The sequence below is a fragment of the Euphorbia lathyris genome, chromosome 4 (assembly GCF_963576675.1).
Source record: "Euphorbia lathyris chromosome 4, ddEupLath1.1, whole genome shotgun sequence".
Lineage (NCBI taxonomy): Eukaryota > Viridiplantae > Streptophyta > Magnoliopsida > Malpighiales > Euphorbiaceae > Euphorbia > Euphorbia lathyris.
In genome coordinates, this window is record NC_088913.1 from 46,386,386 (window position 1) to 46,405,870 (window position 19,485).

At 33.6% G+C, this 19,485-nt stretch overlaps 1 protein-coding gene across 3 annotated transcripts; it reads left to right on the top strand.

Moving 5' to 3' along the window:
* Nucleotides 1-10,419: 10,419 nt before the first annotated feature.
* LOC136225949 (putative RING-type E3 ubiquitin transferase C3H69) lies at nucleotides 10,420-17,814 on the top strand. Of its 3 annotated transcripts, none has more exons than XM_066014160.1 (7): nucleotides 10,422-10,769; nucleotides 11,604-11,691; nucleotides 11,802-12,592; nucleotides 13,192-13,261; nucleotides 16,052-16,146; nucleotides 16,219-16,279; nucleotides 17,253-17,814. In XM_066014160.1, the coding sequence occupies exons 1-6, from the start codon at nucleotides 10,759-10,761 to the stop codon at nucleotides 16,253-16,255; spliced, it is 1,092 nt and encodes a 363-aa protein (XP_065870232.1). In that variant the 5' UTR covers nucleotides 10,422-10,758; the 3' UTR covers nucleotides 16,256-16,279; nucleotides 17,253-17,814. The 3 variants fall into 3 exon arrangements, with proteins under 3 accessions (XP_065870231.1, XP_065870232.1, XP_065870233.1); XM_066014161.1 differs by having other exon boundaries at nucleotides 10,423-10,769; nucleotides 16,052-16,140; XM_066014159.1 differs by lacking the exons at nucleotides 16,052-16,146; nucleotides 16,219-16,279; nucleotides 17,253-17,814 and adding an exon at nucleotides 15,240-16,038 and having other exon boundaries at nucleotides 10,420-10,769.
* Nucleotides 17,815-19,485: the final 1,671 nt, after the last annotated feature.

A 19,485-nucleotide genomic window follows, 5' to 3' on the forward strand; every position in this document is an offset into this window, starting at 1 on the left:
AAGGTTTGCAAATTGATCAAATCGATCTATAGCCTCAAACAGTCTTCAAGACAATGGTACCTTCATTTTCATGATGAGATGACAACGAATGGCTTCAATCAAATTGAAAAAGGCCACTGTGTCTATACCAAGTGCTCCAGAAATAAGTTTATCATTCTATCATTATATGTTGATGATATCCTAATTGCAGGTAATGTTATAACTTTTGTAAATCAAATCAAAGCTTGGTTAAGTTCAAGTTTTGAGATGAAAGATATGGGAGAAGCTACATATATCATTGGGGTCCAGATCACAAGGGATCGCTCAAAGAAACTATTAACCTTGTCTGAAGAGACTTACGTCAACAAAGTTCTTGAGCAATTCAATATGCAAGAATGGAAACCCATAGATAGTCCAATGAGTAAAGATCATGTTCCGAGCTCAAAGATATGCCCCAAAACACAACAAGAAATCCAGAAAATGGAAAATGTTCCTTATGCGAATGTTGTTGGAAGCCTTATATATACAATGTTATGCACTAGACCTGATATCTACCATGCTGTTGGGATGGTAAGCAGATATCAATCCAACCCAAGTTAAGCTCATTGGTCTGCTGTAAAGAGAATACTAAGGTATCTCAAAGGAATGGCGGACTATTCTTTATGTTACCAAGGGAAGAATCATTTACTCAAAGGATACACAGATGCAGACTGGACAGGAGACTTGGATGAAAGAAAATCCACTTCTAGCTACGTCTTTTTACTCAGAAATGGGGCAATTTCCTAGAGTAGCAAGAAACAAACATGTATAACATTATCCACCATGGAAGATGAATACATGTCTTACTCATCCGTAGCCCAAGAGGCCGTTTGGTTGAATAGATTCATGGACCACCTAAACGTTGTTACAACAAGTTCTCTAGTAATAATCAGCAATAATAGTCAATTTGTCATTGCTTTTTCTAAGGATCAAATATTTTATAGTAAAGCAAAGCACATTGAGATTAAGTATCATTTTGTTAGAGAATTAGTTGCACGCAAATAAGTCTGTATGAAATATGTTTCGACTCATGACATAGTTGCTGACCCTCTAGCGAAACCTGTCAAGAGAGATGTTTTTGTGAAACATATTAGGTCCTAGGGATTACTTAAGATCTAAACATATTTCTACTACACGTAACTTTTATGACGTGTGTTTCGAATTCAATAAAGTGTCTTTTTGAATCACCTATAATAAACATATATGTGAATATTGTATGTTAATATTTGCAATTGAGCATGTCAGACAGAGTAGCAGCTCACTCACACGAGCGCTTACCCCTCATTTTGTTAATTATGGTGACAAAGATAAGGATGAGGCGAATTTTTGAGTAAATGAGAAATTGCTCAATAATTGACGTCGTCTTGCAGTAACAATGGATTTAGGTTCATTAGCTTGCAAGCTAGAAATATACATACGAGTGGATAAATGTGTATATAAAAGATTGTTTATAATCTGAGATTTCAGCCAGAGTTGCTTGAATGAAATCTTCTATCTTAGATAGCTGAAGGTAGTCCTATAATGAGATAGACTAAAGTTAGATGGTATGACACATCGAAACTGAAACCTTTGTATGGTGTTTTTTTGAGCATAAACATGCGCTTTCTCAGATGGAAGGATTAGAACACCATAACACGTTTTTTTCATACCATGTGTGCTCGGTGACTAAGAGATGGAAAAAGGACAATCTCACTTTTTCCTAGCGTGAGACTTTACATGAAAAACAAGTTTTTTCTCGAAATGTTATCCTCGATACCCTTAACCAGTTCAAGAAGTGTAATTCATTTTGGCTACTTTGGAATGATGCCCTCAAGAGCTAGGTACTAATTCAGCTCGGACAGGGGCCAACTGGGCAAGTAAAATGAATTATTATGGAAAGAACGTAGTAAGAGGGAAATACTTTATCAAATTTCACATCTTATAGTTCTATATTTCACAAATTTGGATAGTTGTGCATATGTGCACGCTTGTGAATATAGATGAACTATTGAGATAATGATAATTACAGTGGATGTGATATAAAGTATAGGATAAAGCATACTATTTCTTAATTACACACGTAATTCGAGAGGTTGTATATCTCCAACGAGTATACATCGTTTGAATTCTCGATTGTATGTCATTCGCACGAACTATTTACGAGTATGAACAAGATAAAGTGATGGAATATGTTTCCGTTACGTGCAAGTGGGAGATGTAGGGATAAATGGAGTAAACGGGCCTTGGCTCATTAACTGATCCATTTATGGCCCGCCCGTAATCTGGTCTGATTAGGATTAGGGTTATGGTTATAGTTAGGGTTTAACCTAGCTATAAATAGATAGTTAGGGAGGCTACAACCCTAACACAAGATAATAGATAAAGAGAGTCTCTCTCTCTCTCTCTCTCTCTCTCCTACGCACCCCCTCTCTCCCCATTTGTCTTTGAGTTTCGTTCTTAGTTCGTGAATCAAGGATGATTACTCATTTGGTGTGGTAACCTCCTAGATCAGTGATATGGAGCAAAGGTCAATTACTTCTGCTGCTATTCAACGAATTTGCACTACAAGAGGTAAGCCTAAATCTGTTGATTTACTTATTATTAGATCTAGGTTCATTACCCGTCCCTTAGAGGTTAGAAAAGTCTATTAGGCTTCTCCGTTGAAGCCTACACATTTGCAAGAAGAGATTATGAAAGAGAAAGGTTGTTGGAGACAATGATGATGATGGAGAAGTTCAATTGCGTGAAGAGTCATTTAGAACCCAATATTTTTTTTAGTATGGTGGATATAATAATTAAATCTTTACATGATAAATTTGAGCAATTGAAGACATTTGAATATATTTTTGGATTTTTATGATTCAAATAAGTTAAAGTATTGGATGACAATGAGTTGAGAAAGTGTTGTGCTAATTTTCACTCTACCTTTTCTCTTGGCAATTTATTCGATGTTGATTTGGATGGTTTTTTCTTTGAATTAAAAATATTACAAATGACTTTGTCGGTAGAATTGTTATCCATTGAAATTCTCTTGTTTGTCAAATTTGCAGATTGTTATCAAATGCTTCAACTACTTATAGAATTTTATTAATTGTGCTTGTGATGTGACAGTAACATCAATCAAATTTTTTTTCAAAACTAAATTAATAAAAACATACTTGAGATTATCAATGTCATATTAAAGATTGAATGTTTTAACAACTTTAGTTGTTGGAAAGGAGATGTTAGGGAACATGTTGATGTTATCATTAATGATTTTGTATCTCAAAATGCTAGAAGAAACCGCTTCTTATGAGAATTAATGTATCTTGTTTTGTAGGTAAAATTATGAGAGACGACTATTTTGGAAGCGATTATTGATGATAATAGTAATTTAAATATAAAGAAATTGTGAAACATCTTTTTGATTTTGGGCAAATAAATGTATTTGGTGAACGTAATAATACATATTGTACACTTTTTAATGAAATAATCTTTTATTTATTATTTATTGGAATGTATTTCAAATTTTCATGTACAAGTTTTATTTATTAAAGGAACATTTATCTCTTATTTCGTAAATCATAAATTATCAAGACAAACCCTAATAATAACATTAGTTAGCTAACAACTGAACCAAACATCACCTTAGCTCACCTCAGTTAACATATTTGTTAAAGCTAAAATTTAGCCAACGCATTAAACATCTATTATATATATAAAGTGTGGAACAAAAGTAACCACTTGGCACAATACTAGAGTTTTAGCTTATGTGTCATAATTATAGAGTTTTAGCATAGATGTAATTTTTATAGATTTTTTTTAATTTTTAAAATTATTATTTTCATTGATTCTCAACGTGTATTGATAGAAAGCAAATTATATTTCTGAATCCTAATCTTCCACAACTTCACTGTTTCTATGATTTCCTCAACTGCTTCAATCCTTATCGCTTAATCTCTGCAAGACTCCAATTGGTCAACTTTTTCTTTCAAGAAACCACATTCTAGGCCAACTCTTCAACTGTCTTCTCTCATCTATTTCTTAATGCTTGCAAACTTCTGTTACTAATATATTTCTCAAATCTCTCAATTCCCTCAACGGCTCAGCAGTCCCTTTCTCAAATTTCAGTTTCGATTACAAATCCATAATCATCCATTAGTAGCAGTTTATTTGGCAGACAAAATGCACAATCTCACAACTTATGAACAAAGTCATAGATTACAATCAATGGTTTAGGCAGGTATGAACAAATCAGTTTGAATTTTCGCTATCTAATTTCATTTTGCATGTTCAAATCCCAACCTTAAGTTAATTCATATTTTATTGAGTCTCAGGGCTGAGTTTAATTTTCTTCTGTCTCTGTCTATCACAATTAATGGAGGGTTTTAGTCTGGGTTTTTCATGTGGCTCTGCTAATTCTTACTCAGTGATGAACGAAGGTATCGTCGTTGCCAATATCTAAAAGTATATTTGTTTAATGTTTTATTTCCTTATTCGAACCAAAGAACTGAATTCATTTTCTAATTATGATCATAAGCATGCAGTTTTCTGGCCATTTTTTGATAAACTTGAAGCTGCCAATGATAAGGTAAATTCTGGTTTTAAGTTTGATAGATAATTAAAGTTAATTTTTCGGATTGTTTGTTGAAAATCATTAGATTGTTCTAAGCCTGTTAGATGAAATCTGAAGTCCAAGCTGTTGGGATAAACTCATTTTTAAGTTACAGAAACTGAACAACTTCCTACATTTTGTTTAGAAGAGAACCACTCCCTTCCTACTTCTCCATCACTTATCTATATATAATAGATTTTCACACAGTACTGTTTGCTTCCTCGCATTGGGAGGACAAATGCTATCTTCCACAACTGCGCTGCCTCTCGTTCCCATCGCGATCTTGTCTTCGTGGTCAATCCCAAAGTAATTAGGACTTTTGATTTTGCTTCAGCTCAGTTACAATTTCAGAATTATTAATTGGATTGGATCAGGTTCTAATGGGAAAATCGGCAAGAAATGGAAGAAAGTGCTTCCATATCTCAAGGCCTAGACAAAGACTGCAATATGAGTTTCTCTTTGACTAAAAACCATGTGAATTTTCTCTTTGCTGAATTCAAAGGCAATATTGAACTAACTTAAAGGAACAGGAGTGCGTGATATGTCTTGGTATTTTCTAATGCTTATTTGTTTTGGTTGGTGCATTGGATTTGAGCGTGTGATTGAGTCTATGCAAATTCATTCAGTCTAGAGCTTGTGTTGGTATCAATTTACATGTGAATTGCTTACAAAAAAATTTCATCATTTAAGATATCAAATTTGAGTTTAAGATGTATTTGATTTCAAATTTTCTGTCAATAGCTGACAAAAAAAATGTTTGGATTATTTTCTTTCATGGTGCTTTCACCTACATTCGCTTTTATGGCAGAGTTAACTTATGATCCAAATGTTGAAGGGGAATAGAAGTAATTAGGATTTCTATTATTAACACATTCTAAGGACAATCCACCCAACTATTCTTCTTATGATGCAAAAGTGATTATATGTTGAAGGGGGCCTTAAAGTATGCTTACAATACCACCCTAAAATGAAGGATAGCTGATTTAACAAAATACAATTTTGTTATGCATATTCTAAGTTAACGTTTTCTTTTTATGTTTTGCTTGCTTGGAATGTCAAAGGCAGAAGGAATATTCCAGGTAAATGCCAAAAACAGCCAAGATGAGTAGAGGTTCATTGTTTGGGAGGTTTGATAAAGGTATGCCCATCAAATATTCATATAATTAGACAATTTGTTTGCTAGGCTAAGCTCCATTTTTTATGTTATTAGTAAACTTTTTAGCCCTATTATGTTTTATGGATTAGGATGAATTTGGCCCTTCAAGTTGGTTAGTAGGATCAATTTAGTCCAATCTTAAGTATGGGTGTCAATTTAACCCTTCAACTTGGTATCTAGGGTCGAATCAATCCAAAATGACATGTGTCAGTATATGATATTGCCATACTGCTTTTGTGATAGCTATATTTTCTCCTGATAGCATCTAGAGAACTTGTAGTTTAGGATTTCCATAATATTTCATAGCTCATTATTAATATTTGTCATGTGGTACATATCTTATGTTTTGTTCGCCTTGTGTTTTGTTGCCAAGTACCCTTTCTATTGACTCCTAACAGAGATCACTCTGCACATATGTGTAATATATTACTGCTAAAATCTCTAATGTGTAGTGGCGATATAAGAGAAGCTAGAAGCTATCAATGGCTTGCTCATCTAGGAAAATTTATTTTGATTGCTCTAGAGGATCGGCGAGGAGATATATATTCTCTTTGGGTGCCTTGGGGTCATAAGCCTTTTGTACAGCAGAGGTGATTTGCACATTGTCTTTAATATTTAAGACACTTCTAATATACTATTTAATTTATGGAATACATTTGAATATGAGAGATTTTTTTGTCTTACAGGGACATGTGTAACCCCCTCACTTGGATCACATGATATCTCACACAATATCAGTTATAGACATGCTTTCAATTCTCAATCATATAAACTTCAATCTCATATAAACTTTACATATTATACATAAGAGAAAGCATTTACAATTTACAATACACGTTTAAGTCATTATCCTACATAGAGGATTTACAAAACAAAAGTACATCACAAGACTCCAAAATGCCTAGATGAGAATGGACTGACACTGCTGGTGCGACCTTAAGCAAGAAGAACTCCACCTAACCTGTAAAATCTATTGGCAAGAGGTGAGCTGCCTACTCAATAAACATATTACGCATATATGTATATACAAAAGTAATGTAAAGAGCACAAATCAAAATATATCATCAATACCAAGTTAGAATTTATTCACATGTCTCACTTATTATAGTAATACTTATTTTAGAAAGGCCTTGCTGTACTTAGACAATATATATAAAATGGTCCTTGGGCCCAATCTGTATTCCGGCTCACTAAATTCGGAATACAATCATCTGTGCTACGGAGGAGTTACACTCAACTCACGTACTCATATATCTCAACACATGTGCTTCCGGCTCACAATATTCGGATAGCACTCTCAACTTGGACCATTTCACATATCCATCTAAGCAAGCTCATATTCATTTATAATCCAACCATTATTCAGTTCCAGTATATGCACAAGGCTCAACATGCCGTATTTACTCATAACACTGCAACATACTCAATCATATCACTTTCTTATCAATCATGACGTATCACAAACACTTAAACATTATCCACATCATTCACATCAGATTCAACCACATCTCACACTCAACAAGTCACAAGGCACAATACATTCATACACATATATAAGCAATATGCTTACCGTCGCACTTGGTTCGATCTATTCAACACGATCGGGTGTGCGTTCAATTTCACCTTGTCCTCCTAATGTCACATAACATTTATACAATTAGCCTTAACATAAACTTAATGACAATATAAACTAATGAATGTTATATGATTTATAAGAAACTAACTCCACAAAGTTCATGCAATCTAATCCTTTTATCTTAGATCATCACATGACCTACTTGCACACATTCTGCCATAACTTTCTCTATATGAATCCAAATGTCCTGTTTCTTGAACCTACTGAAACTAGACATATATGGGTATAGCATATCCAAAATTCATATTAAGATCACTTCTACACAATATATGGCATGCAAAATGATTATGTCCTGTTTCCAGCCAAGAAACAGACTATCCAGATTTGCATCTACCATTATTCACTCAACCTAGCTCACACTAAACACAATGGATTGTCAAATCCTTTTACAGACATATACTTCAAGTAGTTAGGAACACTTTTGTATGAATAAACGTTCCCAAATTATGACTCTAAGGTCCTCAAAATGCTACATCAACATGGCTGCCTCCCATGATATACAATTTTGAGGCAGTCATGTTCCATCTAGGTTTGCTTCATCTATATATGGAATTAAAGTCCCATATTTTACAGAGGATTTCATAACACATATAGGAACATAGTTTATTCTTTATGTATCTTCAAATTCGAACAATATCAATATGAAAAACATGCTCCAAAATGACTGAAAGCAGTACCCTAGATTTCTGTTTAGGGCACTTGATACATATCTTTCATTTGGACAGCCTATAACCACTTTAAACAACACCAAAACTCAACAAACTCAATCACAACTCATCCACAACAAATCTTTACCTAGGTATTTCAGAATCTCAAACTCATAGAAAACAAGCTAAAACAATATACTAACCTTCAACTTGTGTCTATCACCTAGTATGCTTCCTAACTTGACTTATTTGGCTTGAAAATGGAAGAAATTGGAAGAGTTTTGTTTGGAGGGTGTTAGGGTATGTCAAAGGAAGGTTTTCTGAAGTTTTGGTCGAAATTGTGGCTGGACATGAGGAGAAATGAGTTGTATAAATCCTTGTTAAAACAAAGAGGCATACTTTGTCTTACTTGAGTGACACCTCGTGCTTGCTCACAAACCTCCAATCCAGCTCTCCAAAAATGTAAGTTAATCAATTTAGGACATATGAATTCATTAATTCATTCATTCAAGTCCTAACTCAATTAACCAATCGTTACATCTTAACGACACACTAATCGCCTCCTAATCGCACGATAATCACATTATGCATATGAAACTTCTAATGAAAATGGGATGAATCTAAAATGTATGTATTCAATCATAAAAACATATATGAATGTGGGAAGACTCATATGTTAGGGTTTTGGGGATGTTACAACATGGTAGACATACATCATACAATATTAGTGTGTTTGGCACCTGTGGAAAATCCTGCCACAATCATGGTTAATTCTTTGACTGTTTTAAGGATGCTTGAAGACTTCATTACTCTAAATTTAGGTACTATTACATTGTATTCTGATACTTAATTGTTTATTTTTTATGCTGTTATCTAAGAATTAGTGTGTGCAAGTAGGATTTTCTATTGTCCAAAATGGACCCACAAGCATTGTAGAGCAGTGCATTATCCATAGTATTAATATATTAAGTGAATGTTGGTATAGTATAAATATTCATCTAAATTTTAAGTGAATGTTGGTGATTGCAATTTGCATGGAATTCATATCGCCAATCCCACCTTATCTTTGCTCTTTTATTTTTGTGGGATAATTATTGCATTTATGAGTTTTAGTATGTTGTATACATATATTGTCTACATTATATTCATTTTAATATCGTATCTAATTTTGGATAAGTTCAAGAGCAACTAATTTACTTTATAAGTTTTGAATTTTTTTTACGTAGACAAATTTCAATGTATATCACTTAAAATATGCATAATAAAATTGTAAACAAGTTCAAGGAGCAAATTGGTCATTGTAAGCAAGTTCAGGGCCAATAGGTCACTTAAAAAAAAATCAAGTGGCCAATAGGTTATTTAAAGCAAGTTGTAGGGACTAATGAGACACCATATAAGTTCAGGAGCCAATCAACATTTTTCGATAAGTTCAGGGACAACTGATGTGTTAAGCCTAATTTTAAGTCAAGTTAATAGTATTTATATTAATGTAAATGGTCATATAATATTTTTAAAACTATTACTGTTTAAGTAATAGAATAAAATATAGAAAAATCATGTAGTTTGTACATTGTATGTGCGTGAATAATAATAATAGAAATAATGTTTGATATCAATTTTAGGCATAAATTATTGAAAATTTCAAGCAAGATCAATTTTAACCATATATTACCGAATCTTACTATCAATTTTAACCATATATTACCGAATATTTCAAGTAAGATCAATTTCAGTCATACATTATTGAAAATTTGAAAAAACCGATTTGATTGTTATTAGACTGTCACACTAGATCTTTCAAACAAATTGGACGATAAACCATAAAAAAAATTATAACTAACTTATATGTAAATTTTTTAATCGAAATCGAAGTAACGACTAATTCAAAAAAACGACTAAATTGAAAACAAAAATAAATTAATCATGATGAAATGTCAGGTAGCAATTTTTAAAATAATTTATAGAAAGATATCAAATTCGCATTTGTTTGTGATAACAAAAACAACACATTCACTCTAAAAAACACATAAGTGGGCTGAAAATGTAGTATACAATTTTTTTAATAAAATATTGTGATTATGTATTGAATTTATGCTTCTTGAATTATAATTCACAAATAGAATATATATATATATATATAATTAATATTGTAATTTTTTTTAATAAAATAATATTTACAAAATTAGTGTATATCCCGTGCAATGCACGAGTGTAAGGCTAGTATTAGGTAAAGTTGGAGTGAATTTAATCCTAAAAATCCAATTATCTTTGGATGATGGTCACATGAGAACCTAATATCCCGGAGAAGGATGGTGACAATCTTCATCCACATGTTCTGATTACCAAAATGCCATCAGCAGGATGCAATAAATTACAACCTCACTAACGCACAAAATCTAGGGGACAATTCCGGTAATTAGTGCAAAAAATTCGATGGCTTCGATAGACGATCATCCTTCGCCCACCAACCGCCAAAAAATTAGAAACCCTAGGCGATTTAGGGCGGAAAATTGAGACAGAAACGGAAGAGACACACTTCTCCTCAATTCATAATTTCTTTTTCACGTGATAGTCTCCTCAATTTCCTCTCTGCCTCTCTTCTCTTCATTCTCTTACACTCTTCCAACTTCAAATACAACCCTTCTTTTCTCAACACCAGAACGACATATTTAACCATTCGAATCCCTAACTTACAAATTCGCTTTTTCCACCTTCATACCTTGTCTCAATGTCTAAAAGGTGATTCTACATCTTCTGTTTTTCCTTTCTGCATTGTTTGTGATGATTGTCTTTAATAGTTATTTTCGTTTGATCTTGATCACGGTCATGACGATCTTGATTGTATTTGCGTATATGCCCTCATTATATGTGTAGCGGATGAAAGATTTCTGTAGATATGTATAATTAAGTTGAGAAATTCAGTGATGGATAAGTTGTTGAAATTGTAGAATTATACCGTATCTGTTTTTATTTTTTGGCTTTTATATTCCTTATTTATTGTGTGGGATCGTGGAAGCTTAAGCGCCTGGTAGTTTAAGTGACTGTTTGGTTGCTGAGAATTGGAAATATGAAGAACATTACTGATTTGTCATTTCTTACTGTAAACATCAGGGATTCTGTAACTTTTCACCTCCTTTTCGGCATTTCTTTGCATTATACTGTTACCTTTTCTTATATTATGAAAGTAAGGTTTTTACCGTTGTAGCTCATTAACAATTCAAAACATACACCAAGGGCCATCATGTCAGGGATTCTGTAACTTTTCACCTCCTTTTGGGCATTTCTTTGCATTATACTGTTACCTTTTCTTATATTATGAAAGTAAGGTTTTTACCGTTGTAGCTCATTAACAATTCAAAACATACGCAAAGGGGCCATCATGTTTTTGTAAGCTAATTTGCTTGTTCCTATTGGAGGCATAACCTCATACATTGTAATAGATATTAAATGGTATATCTTCAATGGATATGCTTACTTTTTTTAATTTTTTCTTAATGAAAATCAGGTAGAAGCTAATCTATCAAATTGGTATGATGGGTTAGCGATTTTTGATTTGCTTTGTTCTTTTTTTAGGATACTGTGCAAATTCTTTGTGCATGGAGCATGTTTGAAAGGGGAACATTGCGAGTTTTCACATGACCGGAAAGATGCACCAAATAATGTAAACATATTCTTTTCTGGTCATTTCATCTATTTCTCTCTTAGTGTCAATGAGAAGATGGTTCTGATTTGCTCATTACTTGCTTGTTCTTTTTCTTTTTACTTAAACAGATTTGTACCTACTATCAAAAAGGATTGTGTTCTTATGGCAGCAGATGCCGATATGATCATCTCAAATTTTCAAGGGCAGAGTCTGCTTCTTCCTCATCAGCAATTCCTTACAATTATGTGTTGCCAACATCTGCTCCAGTGGCTCATACCGTCAAAACTACATCAAGTGGGGGAACTCTAGTGCCATGCTCATCTGGGGAGCTTTCTGCTTCAAGTAAACCTTACTTTCCTCCCACTAAACCAGCATGGAATCTAGAGTCATGGCCAAACCATTTTCCTGAAAATGGTGTCCTTATAGAGCCCAGGCATGTTAAACCAGAAGACCTCTCATTATGTTCATTTGCTGCTGCTGGACATTGCCCCCGTGGGGATAAATGCCCTCATATTCATGGCGACCTTTGCCCCACCTGTGGAAAAAATTGTTTGCATCCTTTAAGACCAGTAGATAGAGAGGAACATTTAAAAACATGTAAGAAGAAGCAAAAGAATCTCGAGGCATTAAAACAAAGTCAAGAAATTGAGTGCAGTGTATGCTTAGACCGCGTGCTTTCCAAACCCACAGCAGCAGAGCGAAAGTTTGGGTTGCTATCAGAATGTGATCATCCATTCTGTATATCATGTATTAGGAATTGGCGTAGCAGTTCACCTAACTCGGGAATGGATGTGAACACTGCATTGAGGACTTGCCCAATATGCCGTAAGCTGTCATACTTTGTTGTTCCAAGTGTCATTTGGTATTCCTCTAAGGAAGAGAAGCAGGAAATTATTGATAGCTACAAGGAAAAACTCAGGTAATTTGTGATGCCTGTGTGCATATTTTACCTTCAATGATCTTAGTTCATTTTACCTTCAATAGTTATCACACCTAAGTTTTTGAATATGCTCAACTCTAATAGTATTCATCCATGTGAACCCACTCATCCATCTCAACATGTTCATATCTGCTACACTCATTTGGTCAATCATTTTGTATTTTAGCCTTGCTTATCACATAGCTGTTCTATGATATTCTTCCTTCTACTCCTGTAATATAATATATTCTTAGTAGTGAAACTGGTGACATGAAGGTATCGGTACCCTCAAGAAATATTTGAGCATTTATATTATCCTTGTAATTTCCAAGCTTACAACATATACTCGCATTTTTTCTATCTAGGCCCTTGTATGGTATCTTGCCACAATTCTTACTCTTTAATCCCTCCTCAGTCTTGTCTATGGGAATTATGTTATCTGTGAGTCGTGTGCACTAAGTTACCTCCAATTTCCTCTTCTCTTATTTTTTGACTGATATTTGTTTTGAGGGTTTGGTAGGCAATATGGTTTTAAATGTTCTTATAGATTTTTTTTGAAGCAATCAATGCACTTATTATTTTGATTTCTTCCACGACAGTTCTATTGATTGCAAGCATTTTGACTTCGGGAATGGGAACTGCCCATTTGGATCCAGTTGTTTTTACAAGGTAACATATTATTATTTTGTTTGAAGTAGCTGGTGGAACTTTCATATGTTGGTGCTGCCATTGTCTGTCTATTTTGTATAGATGTTCATGGGTTTGGTTTGTATTTGGATAGTTTGTTTGTAATGTATTTGTTTTGATCAAAGATTAACAAATATATTTTGTAAGGTACCAAAATGGCCTCAATGTTTTTGGGAAGTGCCAATTTAGCCCCAATGTACAAAATAGCATCATTTTAGCCTCACGTTTGTGAAATGGTACCAATTTAGCCTGCGTAACGGAATTTGGGGCTAAATTTGTACCATTTCACGAACATTGTGGCTAAAATGGTGCTATTTTGTATGTTGCGGTTAAATTGGCACTTCTCCAAAAACCTTGAGGCCATTTTAGTGCCTTATCCCTATATTTTATTTTGTGTGCTTTGAATTAGTATAATGCAGTTATCTTGATTTTCTTCCACACATTTCCTTAGGTTGTCTTGGATAGGGTCCAAAATTGAAGGTTTTATTTTTCTATTTTGAGACTGCACATGTTGCTCTTAGAAATCACATTTTTGGTTAGTTCTCTGAAGAATTCTGATGTGCTGCAAGTATTTGTAGGGTACAAGAACTTACTACATAGTAGAATCATATTTTCTAGAGATTTAAGTATGGTGGTTAGATATTTTGTTTTGTGTGTTGGTGTATATTAGTCTTGTGTATACGTCTCTTGGTGTATAGCAGTTACAAACATGGGTGATTATGTTGGTTTCACTAACTTCTTCAATGTCTATATTATACTATATACACTTGATCTGTGTGTGTGTGTGTGTGTTTTTTCTTTATATAAATTTTGTTAATGCCTTACAAATTGATTTAATTGAAGTAATAGAGCGCATACAGCTTGAGTTATATTAGCAAGGTCTTTGTTATACGATGCAAGATGGTTAAGTTAGTTAATTGTTGAGAAATTCTCAGTTTGACTCGGTTGTGAATATCATCTGGGATATTACAGTTGGTTAACAGAAAAAAGATTGACAATCGAATGGAATAAGTTGAACTATGAATGATTTTTCTTTTGCTTGTGGAAGCTAGTCTTTGATAATGGGGAAATGGAGGATGATGAAAATGAGAGGGTTGAGATGGTGCCTCAGCCCTAGGTATAAAGCTTATAGAAACAGCAATCTTCTATTGAACAAATTATATTGGTTTTGAATGGTTCTAATGATTACCCTTTTCGGTCCATTGGAATGATTTAACAAGATTATCCCAGACAATGCTGCCCATACACAGCATAAAGACAACTTTCACCATCAGCAGTTCACCAAATTGTAGAACACGTTTAACAACCAAGCAATGGCTTGCTGACTACCATACTCCTAAAAGGAGTGTGGGGTTGTGGGTTTAATCTTCATAATTCTCCAAAGTGCCTCAAATTTGTCTAAAAAAACTATATTGTAGAGCAGTTTCTCCATAGGTTGTTTGAAATCATTCTCTCTTACCTGAACTTCTGTATAGATTAGTTCTAAACCTGTGCCAAGTGATGCTTATGTTGGGCAGATGTGAGTGGAAATATATATTTCCTTGCTTTTCTTCTTGAATAGGTACTCTTAATTTGTCCTACATGTGTAATTTTCTTCACATCCTATTGGGCCTTGGAGTAGCTATTTTATGCTTGCTGGTGATTTGGATTCTGAAAAGCTGTTTTACAAATATTGAAAAAGCACGGGCCTATTAGAACTTACTTCTATATATGTTGCTTCACTTGAATACCTTAGCTTGTAGTAGAATTCATGTGAAGGTTGATTTATCTAGTTTAGTCTTCCTTTTGGTAACACTTTGAAGGTTAGATGATGCTGACATGAGTGCGACTTAGCACATCACTTCATACATATAGGCTATATCCCTTAGCATTGTGAACGTGCTTGTTTATTTTCTTTCGTTGTGGGGGAGCATTAGCTTTATGACTCCTTTAATGGATACAATGTTGTGTTGTGTTCCAGCATACTGTCAAGCCAGGCTCATACACATGGAAATATAACAGACCCCCTCCGCAGAGGTTTCCTCAAAGATCCAGTGTTGTGGATAATATGGAAGCATTCTTTGATGTCGTTGGGGACTTAATTGAAGAAGATGAACTGGATATCTTTGATGCTGATGATTATTTTGAGGATGAATGTTATGATGAAGGCAATATGGACTTTTTATTAATGCAGCTGAATATCGGATCATGCGACACTTCAAGTGATGAGGATAATTGTTTCTTTTAAGCTATTTGCTTTAGCCACATTGCAAATTTTTTAGTCTTCCCAACATTTCAAGTTGGTGATTTTGGCTGATGACATAATAGTTTTAAAGCCATCGGGTATAGATGAAGATTGTAGCTTGTTTATAGCTGTTAACTTTTATTGTTAAGATGATTATTGGGATTTAGTCTAGATTAGCTTGTTTATAGCTGTTAACTTTTTATTGTTAAGATGATTATTTGGATTTAGTCTAGATTGTTTGCCCAAATATTGGTTCTATATGTTTAATATATTTGCAGCACTGCGATGTGGAAGTTTAACAACAGCATTCTTCGTTTGTTATGTTGTTTTTGAGCTAAATTGAAGCTCACATACACATGGCTGAAGTTTGTAGGGGAGTTGTTTATTTGAATGGATTTTTCTGTCAGGATTTGCTTATCTTCTCTTTTCCTCTAAAAGATTGAAAGAGAGATTATTTTTTGTGATTTTCTTTTACCTGCCAGTTAATTTGGAATTGCCAATCAGTTTAGGCTTATGAGCTGCATATTTATCATGTTCCAACATTGCAGCATGCGTACCGCGATGGCCAATTGGAGGAAGTTGTGTTGCGCCATCTTGGTGCTGAAGACGGAGAGACTGTAATAGCTAAAGATATCAGGTTATTGTATGTGCTAAGCAAAGTTGAAAACAAAAACTAGATTGAATTTTATATTTTACCAAGTCATTTTATTTTCAGGCTTTCAGATTTTCTTGGGAGTCTGCAGATAATATGAATCAGGCGGTTCAATAATTCCTGTGTAAGTATGCAAATTTACTTTTCTTGTTTCACTAACAACTCTCTGTACTTCGTGCACAGCTTGGGAACTGCACTAGTAAACTGTGCATTACATCTATAAATAAGCAACTAATGCATTTATCATCCAAAGTGATTCTAGTTGCTTCAATACTGTTCTTCAAAATCTGCAGGTTATCTGATAATTTCAAGATATTTATATTTTCTAACACACTTCAGTTATGTGAGGTAAAAGGTCATAGTTTTGTGAGATATCCGTTCTTTAACTCTTTTTGGCCTGAGCATTTAGAGGTTATATCCTGTCAATGTGCAATTGAACCTATTTTTTGGAAGTATCTTTAATTAGGAGGACAAAGGACAAATTTTGTTTGTGAGTAAATAATTCTAGCTCTGGTGATTGGTCAGTTAAGTCAATTAATGTCATGCCTAATCTATTCTCGTATAAATGCACAAAGAATGGAAGAAAAAGGAACTAGAATTTAATTACAATTCTTTCTTAATAAATAATTGGAAGTTGATATGTGGTGTTGAGGTTAAATGTTTCTTCTAATTTCATTTGGGTTAGGATGAAGGAATCATTGATGTTGTAAACTCTTACATTGTTATATTTTTGGATTGCATAATGTGTTTAATAGAGCAAAATATGACCTAAAATCCTTGTTCATATGCTAAGAGCCTTTTGCATTCTAAATTATTGTTCCTAGGGCATGTTTTTTCAAAATCCTGTTTCTCTATTATGCCTAGACCCGTTTCTTCTAGTTTATTTAGTATTGCATTCTACACTGTTGTTCCTAGGGTATATTTTTTCAAAATCCCGTTTCTCTGGTTATGCCCTAGACCCGTTTCTTCTAGTTTATTTAGTATGACAATGTCCATGTGATTGACAGTCGGGCAGTAATGTTTGATTGGGCAGTTGGCTTAGTTTCATTATTCCTCTGTTGACTGTTCTCAAGTTGTAGCTGTTGTGAAAACTGCAGGATAGCTTGCTGAAGGAGAGTTGATTATGGGAAGCTGCAAGCACGAAATAAACTGCTTAGTAGGTTAAAATGAAATAATATAGTGAAATGAAAGTCAGCAGTATGAAAGATTATTTTAATTGATGAATTACAACTAGCTGGTGAAAAATCATTTTGAATAATGGGTGCTTTCGAATATACAACATGCTTCCCACAACGGAAAGGGTAGGGAATATCATCGGGTTTTTTTTTGCCCGGAATCAACCTCGATATTGGGGTGTAGATGTCACGATTGCTGAAGCGGTGTTTTCTTCTTACAAGGTTGCTTGTATAATACTGAAAAAAAAGAACATTATGTAATGCTGTAATGCAATAGAGATGTAATAGAAATTCATATACAAACCAATTTTTTAGCAGATGAGATCTGAGCTTGGTGCGAATGAGATTTGTACGGCATAGGGAAAGGGAAGACGAAGGATGGATATAATGCGTTTTGGAGTTCGAGGGCGTCTGATGGATTCCTTGAATATTGGTTTAAGCCTTTGGGTTGTGGTTTTGTTTTATGCATTGAGCTTTGTATGTCTTCTTTCTGCCTTCAATTATACGATGGTGCATATTTGTAACTAGTAATAAACCAATCAGTTAATCATCAATACAATCAGTTAATTTACAATCAGTTAATTTGATAACTGATTCAAACGTATTTGAACCATAAAGTTTACAAGACAGCCGATGAATTTTGGTAGGATCAACTGAGTGTTATTAGCGGCAGGCCTTCCTTGGGCATAGCTAAGAGGGGTGCCTATCTAGGGCTAATGAAGGGACGGTTTCAAAACTTCTTTTTTTTTTTTTTTTTAAAGATAGTGTAAATATATATTTAATTTTGATGATTAAGAATAGTTTTATTTTTAATGTTTAAAATGGAATAATTTTATCCATAATGTTGCATCTTAATGTTGATAAAGTTAGATTTATTTGTCTTAAGTACGAATCGTGGCATTTGTATTAAATGTATGTCATTTTATTACTCATTAGTAATTGAATGTACATTACAAAAATTAAAAAAATAAATATACTGTGTTTTATAAGAGTTAGATAAAAATAAAAATATTTAACTGAATTTAAAATTCAAAAAATATTAAAAAATTAGAATTAATATTAATGTAGAATACAAGAACAATATATATATATTTTTAATGGTGTCTAAAATTGATCTAATATGGTAATGTTAAGGGTAAAGTTGCACTATTTTGGACATCAATGGTATAATTTCTTTTGACGGTCAATGGGTATTTTTGTATTTTATTCTTAAAAAAAACAAAAATTAAATCTAGAAAATTCAACTTTTAGGACAAATATGCTAGGCTTAATCAAATTGCAGCATACATCTAGGACCAAAGGAGTTAGGGGCATAAAAATCTAAAAAGATGTGACAAAAATAATTATAATTCTTAGGACTAAACAATCGCAATACACACTTTTATGGCTGCATTTTCTTATAATACGTGTTTGGGTATTGATGTAGATGTTATTCTTTTTCATAAATTTTCGTGTTGCAAATGACTTTGCTAAAGGTGTTGATGTGAAAATTTGAAATTCTTAAGTTTCTCAAAGCAGCAAATTGTTAGTAAGTGAATGTTGCATCTGTAGAAAGATTTTTTTTAAAGTTAAAATTATTGAAAAACTATGAAATCGTCAATGTCAGAAGAAAAATTGAATATTATAGCCATTTTATGTATTCATAGAAATATGTTAAAACTCTGTGGTGGTAGTCGTTGATCACTTTACAAAATGGACGGAGGAAGAAGCCATTTCAACCATCACAACAAGGCGAATGTTTGATTTTGTCTATGATAATATTATTGGGAGATTTGGAGTACACCACACAATCGTCACGGACAATGGGACTCAATTCAATTGCGAGGAGTTCAGAAAATATTGCCAAGATTGGGGAATTACCAACAAATTTGCATCCGTCTACTATCCTCAGTCCAATGGTATGATAAAATTAACAAACAAAACCAACGTCAAAGGCATCAAGAAGAGGCTGGGTGAAAAAAAGAAATGTTGGGCAGATGAACTAATGAGTGTTCTATGGGCATACCGGACCATTCCTAGAGTGGGCACTGGAGAAACGCCATTTTCCCTCACTTATGGGATTGAGGCGGTTATCCCAATAGAAATAAAGACCCCAAGTAGCAGAAGTATCATTTTACTATGAACAATGAAATGGCGAAAGGCTCAGGGAAAGCTT

What these genes read in the sequence shown, in the direction of transcription:
- LOC136225949 (XM_066014159.1), top strand. An exon ending in AGCTACAAGGAAAAACTCAG is followed by an intron (nt 12,593 to 13,191) that starts GTAATTTGTGAT and finishes CTTCCACGACAG; the next exon opens with TTCTATTGATTGCAAGCATT. An exon ending in GATCCAGTTGTTTTTACAAG is followed by an intron (nt 13,262 to 15,239) that starts GTAACATATTAT and finishes GTTGTGTTCCAG; the next exon opens with CATACTGTCAAGCCAGGCTC.